The 12,623-nt window shown below is 35.6% G+C and overlaps 1 protein-coding gene across 1 annotated transcript; it reads left to right on the top strand.

Annotated features, from left to right (window-relative positions):
* The first annotated feature begins 1,344 nt into the window (after window positions 1–1,344).
* Window positions 1,345–5,272, top strand: LOC145064231 (uncharacterized). Its single transcript, XM_079011716.1, has 6 exons — window positions 1,345–2,404; window positions 2,808–3,046; window positions 4,065–4,203; window positions 4,315–4,457; window positions 4,558–4,681; window positions 4,965–5,272. Exons 1-6 carry the CDS (start codon window positions 1,345–1,347, stop codon window positions 5,270–5,272), a joined length of 2,013 nt encoding a protein of 670 aa, XP_078867842.1.
* Window positions 5,273–12,623: the final 7,351 nt, after the last annotated feature.

The following is a 12,623-nucleotide window of genomic DNA, read 5'->3' as shown; positions in this document are numbered from 1 at the left end:
CTTCCCTCTACTCCGGTAGAGATTTCGGGGGTGTTTGGGATTGCTTTTAAACATCAAAAGTCCTTTTTGTAGAAGGACTTTTTGTAGAATGACTTTTTGTAAAAGAAACTCTTTAAAAAGTGTTTGGATTAGCAAAAGGACTTTTAGCTTAACTTTTACATATAAAATCACAAAAAGTCAGGTTTTTGTGACTTTTTGAAACCCCTCATTTTACTCTATACAAAAAGTCATTTTAAAAAAAAACTTTTCTATTACCCAAACATCTTTTTAACTTTTTGAAAAAGTTAAAAGTCAAAAGTCATTATAAAAGCAATCCCAAACACCCATTCAAAATCAAAAATAAAAATCATAAACTAGAAGCACAAGACATTGATTAGCTTGTTCGATACAAACAACAATATCCACAAAAATGAGAACATACAGGATGTTTACGCTCTGTTCCTCCACGCACTTGGTATGATTTTCGATAAATCTCACTTTTTAGACAACACACAAGGCGATATATTTCTGTTTGCAGGTTTTTAATATTTGTATAAACCTTAATATGGGCTCTCTTTGATTCCTTATTTGTTGATATAATCCACTTCATTATTACACCTGACTTTCTACCCTTCACATATCTAATTTCAATAAACCCTAAAAAGCAGTTGGCAACAAGGATTTAAGGTTTGTCTGAATCAGGGCAGTAGCCCATAATTATGGGTTGAGTAGCAATAGATGGAGAAAGACCCAGTTTTTGCAGGCTATATCGAGGGGAAAAAACTGAAATATCTATACTAATAAATAAAACCCATTTTCTGCCACATGTCATGTCCTCATTGATTTGGACACATGACATCTTAATAGATTTTTAGAATTTATTTATTTCCACATGAAATTTTCTGATTTGTTCACATATCATAACTTATTTCGGTTACAATATTGAGAGAAATAAATAATTCCTTGAAAAAGAAATAATATATTTATAATGTAATAAATGACATAATTAATGAGAGCTCTAAAATTGATATTGATATTAAATTTAATGTTTAAATATTGATATTAAATTTTTATTTTTAATAAACCCGTGTAGTACACGTGTCTTACACCTAATTTATAATATATGGTGCATAAAACTTAATTTCTTTATCATTAGTGTCTACGTTGTCCTTTTGCCCGTCTAGATGATAAAACTTAAGTTGCAGTTTTGGAGGCACTCCAGCATATAGTTGATTTTAAAAGAAATTAAATACAAACCCTGGGTCACACGTGGGCTCCATCTCTCTTTCCAGGAAGAAGATTACAATCTATGGAACAACGATTGCAAAATCTGCTTCAACTTTTACTTCTTCTTCATCAATAACTATGTTTTCTGCTACCGGCGATCTCAACCAATCTCAGCCCTCCACATTCTCCTCCATAGAATCATCACGACCATGCCGTTACTTTGAATTTCATGAGATTCTCTTAGCAACTGCTAACTTTGACGAATCATTAGTAATTGGGAAGGGGGGTTTTGGAAAAGTTTACAAAGGTAACATTATCAATGGACCAATTCTTGTGGTTGCTGCTATTAAACGGTTGGATTCCATGTCCACTCAAGGGGCAACTGAGTTCTGGGCAGAAGTTGAGATGCTTTCAAAGTTGCGTCATTGTCATCTTGTGTCTTTGTTTGGTTACTGCAATCACGAAAAAGAAAAGATCCTCATCTATGAGTATATGCCAAATGGAACACTAGAAGACCACCTACATAAACTTGGTACCTCTCTTTCTTGGCTTCAACGACTCAAGATCTGCATAAGTGCAGCTCGTGGGTTAGACTATCTCCACACTGGCACAGGGATTGATGTCGGGGTTATACATCGTGATATCAAAAGCTCAAATATATTGTTACATGAAAGTTGGGCAGCTAAAATTTCGGACTTCGGGTTGTCTAGAATAGGCCCAACTAATCAGCCATCTACTTATGTCAATACACTTGTGAAAGGTACTTTTGGATATTTGGATCCAAATTATTTCACAACTGGAAGGCTGACTAGGAAGTCTGATGTGTATGCTTTTGGGGTGATTTTGTTGGAAGTGTTATGTCGAAAACGTGCAGTTGATAGAAGTCTTGATGAGGAGCAATGGGGTTTAGTTGCATGGGCTCAAAGTTCAATCAAAGAAGGCAATTTAAAGAGTATAATTGATTGTGATATAAGGGGTGAAATATCCACAAAATGTTTGAAGGAGTTTGTTAGAATTGTAGAGAGATGTTTGCTCAGCAATCCAAAGCAGCGCCCTACAATGGCTGAGGTTGTGGTCAGTCTCGATTCTCTAATGACCTTACAAGAGAAAACCAATACTTCCTTGCAGGCTGCCAATAAAACAATATTCGGAAAAGTGCTTGATATGTTTCCCTCTACCTCCAACAGAGAGAACTCTGGTATTTAATTTCAAACTCCCATTTAATTGTGTATACACATTCTTTAAATATATATATATATATATATATATATATATATATATATATCCTTAGTTGCATATATAAGCATAAGATTAATGACAAATATAGGAATTCCATTTCCCAATGTCATAATACAAGAGTACTTGCTGTTTTCACATCATTCTTCTCAATGCTTATTGCATGTAGCGTATCGTTGTGACATTTCCTTTACACAGTCATGCATACTAAAAATGGGTAAAGTGGAGAGTTCTTATTTGTCATATCAAAACCATGTGGAAAAATTTGATTGGGTATTATATGAAGTAAATCCAAAGATCCAATGTATGATGGTGGAAAAGTTAAAATAACAATTTCATAATGTGCTTATATTCATCTATTTCAGCCCGTGGTGATTCAAAGCTATCGAGCAAGGGATACAATAGAAATACAAGGTTAATAGTATTTAAGTTTAAAGATTTGAAAAGGGCTACAAGACATTTCAGTCAGGATTTGCTTCTGGATATGGGAGATTGTGGAGAGGTGTTCTTAGGTTGGGTTAATTCAACGGAGGGTGTTGAAGTTGCTGTTGCTGTTAAAAGGTACACGCCAGCTGATCATGAAATACATCTTCAACGTTGGCAGGTGAATATCAGTTCATGGGACGTTTGCTCGTATGTATGATATGAATAATGAAATATTAACTTTTTATGCTTAAAGTATTTGTTGTAGAATTTTTCATACAAACTCTAAATGACTCTCAAACTACAAGTCTGATTTTATGTTGGAATTGCTGTTGCTGCATGCTCTCCTTTTAAAATCATCCTTAAATTTTTACTATGCTCCCTCAGTTAGAGAGAAACTGAAACAAAGTTGACAACTAATGAGTTTGTATAATAGGTTAGATGGAGTCCGAGGTAGTTTGGTAAGACAAAAAATACTCCTTCCGTCCCAAAATTATCGTCCAGACAAAAAACATACAGTTTAAGAAAAAACAATGATTGGTTTTGCATTTTTTTTTTAGTAAAATGACCTTCTTGCCGTTTTCTAAAACCAATAGGAAATGTGCATTTGTAATTATTATAGTTATTTTATTAAATGTTAAGGACAATATGGTAAAAATGTATATCTATTTTTGGTAGTGGACAATAATTTTGGGACAAACTAAAATAATAAGATGGACAATTATTTTGGGACGGAGGGAGTAATAGCTTTTTGCGTAAGTATCTTTGCTTTCTCTCCATATCTTCTACACATGTGAGGAATATCTTTGGGGAGAAGATAATCGAAAATTTCTCCAGAGGTAGTATTTCTCTTCGCTCAACAAAAAATTCAAACATAACCCCCACACACACATATATATATATATATATATATATATATATATATATATATATATATATACACGCGCGCGCGCTTTTCTTTGTTTCTTTACTGATCGCTATGTTTTTTTATCGAGTAAAGTTGCACGGGAACACATCCTAAATAACAACAGATGGAATTGAACATGGTATTTGTATCATAGGAAATGTCACTTGTGTAGATTCGACTATATGATGTGAATGAAACTAACTGACTGCAAACTCTTTCTCCTATTACAATGCCGGAAATTTTGTTTTATGAAGCGTTTTGATGAATCTAACTAATAATTATGTGAGATCAGACGGAGGTGAACATTTTAGGAGGGTTGGCTCATCGAAATATTATTTGCCTCCTGGGATATTGCCATGATAAAAAAAACGAACACTTGCTTGTCTATGAGTTCATGAAGCATTCAAATTTACGTCAATTCTTAAGTGGAGGTAACATACTATAATCTCTCTCAGAAACTATTCTTGGGTTATTTTTAATCCAATGCTTAAATGTTACAATGAAGTAGGCTCATGTACATGAATAATTTTGCAATGTATCAGGTGATGATGTTTCCAAACAACTTCCATGGGCAATACGGGTTAAGATAATGGTAGGAGTAGCCCGAGGACTTGCTTATATGCATTCGTTTGTAGGTCAAGTCATACACCGTGATGTTAAATCCGCCAAAATATTACTGGATGAGGTAATCTTAATCTAATTGAGATTTAGTGAACAAATTCAATGGGTTTGGTTTTACACCATTAAAGTTGGCCAATATTTGTTTCGTCTCTTTCTTATTCCAGCATTTTAATGCACAACTAGCGGGTTTTGGGTCAGCAAGATTTTTCCCTGAAATCGGGAGAATAGATGTTACCACACGTGTTATGGGTTCCTTAGGTTATTTAGACCCAGAATATCTTAGTACCGGTAGGTTACCATCTAACAAAGTAATGTTTCAACTATTGTGTTTGTTTTTTTTTTACAAAAGAAATCCTTTTTGTTCTTTCATGCTATCCTTTTAAAACCATCGGTTAGTTTAACTGTGTAAGGAATATCAAGAAAAAAAAATCATACTAGTAATTTTTTTCTAAAGTATATGTTTTCAAAAAACCAATGGGTTTGTTTTAACCAATATACTTAAGTGTATTGACGCAAAATGTTCGATCTCTCTATTTTGTGATTGTGATGTCATTATGCTCCAATGTTTCAGGTCGTGTGAGTTTGGGGAGTGACATCTATAGTTTTGGAGTGGTGTTGCTGGAGATCCTTACAGGCCAACAGGCAATCTCCTTTGATCGACCCGAACATCAACGTAATTTGGCAACATGGGCACGATCATACCTTGCAGACACAACCGAGCTAAAGAAGATAATGGATCCACGTCTTGAACAAAATTACTCCTTCAAGGATGCTTTTGAATGCGCTACTCTCGCATCAAGATGTATAGCTGAGGTTTCTAAGGATAGGCCTTCAAGTGCAGAAGTTTGGCATACTTTGGAACGAATATATGGTTTGTGACCTTTCCTTTACTTGCATACCGAAAATGACTAAATTAAACTGGAGATTTTTATTATTCCTATTGTAATAAATTGGAAAAGTCATCAACATCCAATGGGTGTATTCAAAAGTCGTTTAAAGAATACTACGTGATTTTAGCGGAAGTTACTATCTCTTAATCCTTTACATGCATACAACAATAGTATAACACTTATATCTTGCCTTTTACACAAGCTTCCATCAATGCTATCCTAAAATACTCATCACATAAAGGGTAAGCTTAAGGTTTAGAGATTCCATGAGTTTTACTGACATGTAATAGATAAATAAACATATAATAAAAATGTAAGTATATCAAAACATGAATGGGTAAATAGTTACATGCAGAAACTCTTAATCATATGAGCCCAAGAATCGTTTTCACACACATGTCGAAATGACTAATTTTTCTCAATTCAAAGAGGGTGTTCAAAACAGGGGGTGTTATCCAATAAAGTCATTCTTACTCTCAAACTTTGATGTGGTCTTCATGATCCCATACCTTAGAAAGTTAATAAAAGAATGCAACAATCATTTTATCCCTAATATCGAACAAGTTAGAAAGCCATATGTTTTACTTAAGCTTAAACTACTCTATATTGAGGATATTGGTGATTTTCAAAGTCACTATATATTCTGAGCTTCTAGTTTTGTGCCCGAAAAATTGAGGTTGGCATTCTTTTTTAGATTATTCTCATACCTAATTTTGTGTCTTGCAGGAAATTAGGGTTGAAATATTGCTTAAGAACAGTGAACAAACACGATCAAAATATATCTCCTACTTAGATGTATCAATTTCATATTAGAGCATCTGAATTTCCAAACTGGAGGTTGGCATTCTCTTTTACATGGGACCCTTTAATATAACTTCCATCAGTTTCATGTATGTACACAAAGAACAAGGGCGTTTTTTTTTTCTCTCACTAATATGCTCTGTTTTTCCTCTGTTTCTAGATGCTCATTTGACCTCTTTGTGTTTCTTTCAGCATGCATACCAACTCCTACGGAAAACTCTTGTTTAGTTTTTTATGATTTTATCTAATAATGACTCCACATGAGTTTTATCGAGCCATATGGATGTATTAAAATCTCCACTCATTATTTCTTACTAGGTGTGAAACCCGTATGTTATACAGATTGATTAAAATAAAATGTTAAATACGAATGATTAAATGGGAAGTTTATTTTAATTTGAACTTTAAAATAATTATAAAATTATAAGAAAAAAAACATGAAAAAAATTAAAATTGTTTGTTTAGTTGTCAGACCGATGTACTAAACGTGTTAATTATAACAAAATGTTTAATACAAAGGTTTAAACTGTAAATTTATTTAAAATTAAATTTGAAATTTGAAAATTACATTAATATAGTAATTATGATATGTTTAATTTATGGAAACTAAATCAATGATATATTGAAAAATGAAAAATGAAGTAAATGACAAGTGGAAAATAAATATTTCAAAATTATGACAAAATGACATGTGGCATAATGAATGAGAGAATGACATTTGGCAAAATCATTTTCATTTATTAGGGATGATTAATCTATCATTTATAGAAGCTTGGAAACAAGTCAGTTTTAATTATTTAAATATTACGGATTAGTAGTACCCCTAGAGGCTTTTCATTAGTTTCGCCAGTAATATTACTTCAAGATTGACATAACAAAAAGTATTGCATTAAGTAATCCTATGTAGAAATTTAACAAGCAAATACATGAAAAATCTTATTCTCAAAATATCAACAACAAAACATATATAGTTGTAAATTAGAGGAGAGTAAGAGAGAATCTGGTGAGCAGATTGTTCATGTATTTATGAAAGTTCATATCTCACATTGGAATTGATGTCATTAAGTAGATTTGTTCATAACATGCTTGAATATTATAAGTCGACAGTTGGATACAGTTAAGTAAATACACACATATACCAAAGGGCCTTTGGCCTAGTGACAAGGAGCGACTCTTTCAAAATGAGAGGTCATGGTTCAAGTCTCACTATCAAAATGTGAGGTCATGGTTCAAGTCTCACTAGGAGACATAGGTGGTGTTTATGATTAGTTTAGGAGTAGGATAGTTTGCCATTTACAAGCGTATGTGAACCTTGATAAAATGTTGGATCAGCCAACACTCATTACGCAAATCATCAACATATTAAGAATTCATGAGAATAATCTCACAGCCATTCTTAAAATCATGTATTTAGATTTCTTAGATGTAATCTCCTAATAGGATGCTCTGTTTTGTGGGTCATATCTTTATTTTCTTTTGAAATACACTTGCATCTTTAATAGGACCCGCCAAATAGCTAATGAAGCCTTATATTAAACATCCTTTGTTAGCAATCATGGTGAAAGGATTTAAATACTCGTGTCTAAGACCAATGTAATATACCAACTTACCATTTGCCCAGAAGCTGCAAGATATTTCCTTTGGAGCAGATAATGATATGTTAAATAATTTGGAAGTTATGTCATAGGAATAAAGGATTGCGTATTCATCAAATATAATAATATTTCATTAAACAAAACAATAAGTTCACACCACATTACATGGAAATCCCATCAGTTAATTCAACACTAAATCTAGGGCTCAAAAATAGAATAACCACAAATTGACCCTGTAAGGAGTATCACGCATTTCCAAATAAACAATACCTACCTGGTAGAGATTATCTGAACATTGAATTTGTTTCAATGTTGAAAATCAAGTAACTTGTTACATAATTCCTAAGCCCCAATACATATCACCATCAATAGTTGTCACACTATCAAACTGAAACTTCTCATTTTTATCAACATACATCAGCGAACCCCTCTAAGACCACCGGTTTGTTCTGAAACATAGGACCACCTAGTTGTTCCTTTAAAGTAGAACAACAACCACTTTACTCCCTCCCAAAGCTCTCTTTTTGGATTTGACGTTAACATACTTACTACTCTCACTACATGAGAAATATCTTTTCTGGTGCATACCATAGCATATATCAAGCAACCCACTGTAGATGCGTAGAGAAATTTAGCCACATGTTTCTTGTTTCCTTCTGTCTTTGGGGATTGTTTCGATGAGCGTCTTAGCTAACTACCCAAAGCTGTACATCCGGATTTAAAATATGTCATGCTGAACTTTTCTAAAACTTTCTTGATGTATTAGCTTGTGAAAGTTTTAGCATACCGGTAACTTTGTTCCTAGCTATGCTCATGCCCAATATCTTCTTAGCAGCCCCTAATTGCTTTATCTCGAAACTCTCTAGACAGCTGCTTCTTAAGCTTGTTGATTTCCTACATGTCGGACCCAATTATCAACATGTCATCAAAATACAATAATATGACCGTGTATGTGGATTTGAATTTCTTCAAGTAACATGTAACACCCGCAAATTCAGGCTAACCATAATAAGCATTAAAAGTGACATTTTGATAAAATATTATTTAGGATAAATAATCTTAACCAAGGTTATAGTATATGTGACAATGATTCCATACATATAGAGAACGTTTAAATCTAACTCCATAAGAGGAAGTTATGAATTTTCTATTATTTCAATGTAGCAGTATACGACTCAAAAACCGTAATTGAAATCAGTTGAATATTAGGAAAAATAATTTAAATGAGAGTTGAAGATCTCATCAACACCTATTCATCAATATAAAGACAGTTAAGAACGGATACCATATGAGCAAGTTATGATTTTTTAACAGACTTTAACTGTCTAAGCCTGTTAAAAGATAATTTTAAAAAAGGAATCAAAATTGGCCGGAAAAGTGTATATGAAAGTTCTAGACCTCGTCGATAGCTACGTGTAGATATAAAACTCGTTGAAAATGGAGCTCGTATGAAGAAGAAATGAATTTTTGAAGAAACAGAAATTCCTCGTGTGCGCTCGCGTGTAATGACAGTAGGCGTGACATGCATTCCACACCACCCTAAATGTTGTCATGGAACCATGCAGAGAATGACACATCACCCCTTCTGACCAGGTGCATGGCGTGCAAACCAAAATGCCAAATATATTGATGCCTTCAGCTAAGTTCATTCCCCACATCTTCTACCCATTCTCTCTAGACATTCTTCTACTTTTAGCCGATCTTCCCTTAGTTTTTGGTATTTCGATGAAGCCCAACGATTTCTGAGTGTCTAACAAGTAGTAGCTTTCAAGCAGAAGATCTGCCAGCGCAATTTCCAGAATTTTGTCTAGGGAATCTCTACAAGTAAAATTACACTCTATTTTATATTAGTGTAATTTATATTTAAATTCATAGTCAGATTTGTCAGTGATTCCAATGTCATATTACTGATTGATTTACTTACGAGGATGATGTCTAAGCTGGATTTAGTAAAGTGTTTAAAGTGAGATTTCCAAACAGTATACTCTGTATACCAAACGGACCACACCTCTAATATGATCTTACTTGGTTGTTCCTTACTTGATATATTTTCATGTATACAATAGGATTAGTGAGGAATCTATACTATCATTAATCGCTAGAAATATATGACTAAGACTTAGTGATATTCAAACCTAGGTCACGTCATAAGAAAAGATAAAGTTCCAAGGCGAAGTTCTGCCTAAATTTCAAGGCATCCACTTTTATCAAGTGAGTTCAGAGTTACTTTCATCTTACACATAGAAATGAAGTATTTAGATAATTAAAGTGATATGTGTGCCTATTATTTGTGATTGAAACCTTTTGTATTAGATGAAACTAAATGAGCTAATTTTTATTTTATATATATATATATATATATATATATATATAAGATCGGGTGAGGACTCATTTTAAAGTGAGGACTCGTGAGGGCATCTTCAAAATATTGAAAAAAAAAATCTAAAAAAAATACAAATCATAAAATCGAGCATAAATCTATGACTGGGTGAAAAAATTGGAAAAAAAATGAAACATCCCAAAAATATAGTCAAAAATTTTTGTTTTGAACCATTAATAAGATCATAAATATCCTCAACATATAAAAGTCATAATTCATATATCAAAGTCACATGTGAAAGTATATCAGAGTATAAACATCCCATTAATAAGAGTGTGTGCACTGCAATCTTCCCGAGCTCCTCTGTTAAAAAACTGAAGTACCTGAAACCAAAACTGAAAACTATAAGCATGAAGCGTATTGAGTCTCCCCAAACTACCATATACCATACACATAATCATGCTACTGAGAGAATACAGACCCCGCCCACACTCTATGAGATATGGGCCCTGCCCACACTCCGCTAACTAGGAGATACGGGTCACGTCCGCACTCCACTAACTAGGAGATACGGGCCCCGCCCACACTCCACTGACTAGGAGATACGAGCCCCGCCCACACTCCGTTGAGTAGGAGATACGGGCCCTGCCCACACTCCATTGAGTAGGAGATACGGGCCCTGCCCACACTCGTATAATACTAAGATACGGGCCCCGCCCATACTCACATACATAAATAAAACATACAAGCATCACACAGACAACATGTACACAATCTACCAACATAGCAATAACCATACTCAAGTAATGATGAGATATGGGCCCTGCTCACACTTATCTAATGATGAGATACGGGCCCCGCCCACACTCACATGCATAAACAGACACATACAAGTATCACACAGACAACAATTATAGCAATCCAACAATCTGACCGTTATCTATTCTCTGGTAATAATGAGATACAGGCCCCGCCCACACTCAGCTACTAACATATCTCATATACAGGCCGGCCTTGGTACCTTAGACCCATTCCTACTGGAAGAGGACTCACTTCACACTGCTGAAGTCTCGCAGACGAAAACCCGTACTACTAGATGACAGCTTCCCGAACTGTCAAAATCAAAACTATACCCAATTAATAATTAGGTCCCAACACATATCTATAAGTCCATGCTTGGGGTAAAAGACTGCTTTAGCCCTATCTTAGCTTTATTCAAGCCCAAGGCCCAATCCAAAGGCCTAAAAGTCTAATAATGAACCCAAGCCCATCATATGGCCCAATTTTCCAAATTGGGCCCAAACCTCAACATGATCTTCCCTTAAAGCCCAACCATTTAGTCCAATCCAACATTTGGAATTTTAAGGGCCCAATATCATATAACCATCAAGCCCCAAACTATGGCCCATCTATGGCCCAATTTTCCAAATTGGGCCCAAATACTCATATGGGCCTTACCCTTAAGCCCATCTAAATATTCTAGTCCATATGATCATTCTTGGATGGCCCACTATTGGCCTAATTACCGAAATCCAAAAGAAAGGCCCAACTCAAGGCCCAAGTGAGATTAGGGTTTCACATAAAATGATAACTAGGGTTAAGTGTTTCTCACTTAATCCATTAAGTCCATCACTCTACTAGATAAATCATATGGTGTGATTGGTGAAATTCACAATTCCAATGGCCCAAAATGGGTCCCGATAAGTCCAAGGCCCATATATCCAAAATTAGGGTTTTCTAAACCCTAATTATGGTTTCCCACCCAATCATAGCCCAATAGGTCCACAACTAAATCCTTAAGACCATTAAGGTTTCACTAAGTAAGTTAGGGTTTTGCCAGTGGGGCACCACCCACTACTACCTCGAGTAGTGGTGGTCAACGGCAGCTCGAGGCGGCAGCCACCACCTTATGGTGGTGGTTTTTTAGTTTCTTTTTCATTATTCTTTTACTAATTACAATTACAATGCTTTAATCCAAAAATAAGCACACACACACACATAGCCACCCTAGTGGTGGCCGACAGTGGCACGTGGTGGCAGCCACTACCTCACGGTGGTGGCAATGGCTTTTTCCCGACCACAAAACACACATATAACCTCATCACAACCGGAAACAACAATAACACATGAATACGCACTCATATATACACCCACAACCTACTAGGACCGCCGCTGCTGTTTTTGACTTATTCTGCCACCACCAGCCACCTCCCACGGTGGCTGCTTGTGGTGTAATAAGGCAAAAACGGCAGCGGTGGTCCTAGTGGTTGGCAGCACCCTTTGGCAACTAATCTGAGCGGCGGCAGACGGTGGCTATGGCTTGTAACCAATCACCGACGAGGGGCGAGAGGGATGGTGGAACCGTGAGCGATAGAAGCGACGGCAGTAGGCACTATGTCCTTGTATTCAGCAGAGACGACTGTCGGCGGCTTCGTCTTCTCGTCGGAATTGACCGCAGCGAGGGCAGTGAGGCGACAAAGGGGTTCGGTTGCGCTGGTTGCTAATACCAACCGATGAAGCAGCAACGCCTGGAGGCTGCTCAACGGTGAAAGGTGGTCGGAGAATGGACGAGATAAGTGGTGGCGGAAACAATCATCAACTTCTCACCTTTTTCGGAAGCGGAG

This window comes from Lactuca serriola, chromosome 7 (genome assembly GCF_051521515.1).
Source record: "Lactuca serriola cultivar US96UC23 chromosome 7, Lser_US96UC23_V15, whole genome shotgun sequence".
Taxonomy (NCBI): Eukaryota; Viridiplantae; Streptophyta; class Magnoliopsida; order Asterales; family Asteraceae; genus Lactuca; species Lactuca serriola.
The sequence above is the reverse complement of the archived record's forward strand: the minus strand, read 5'-3'. Positions and strand labels throughout refer to the sequence as shown.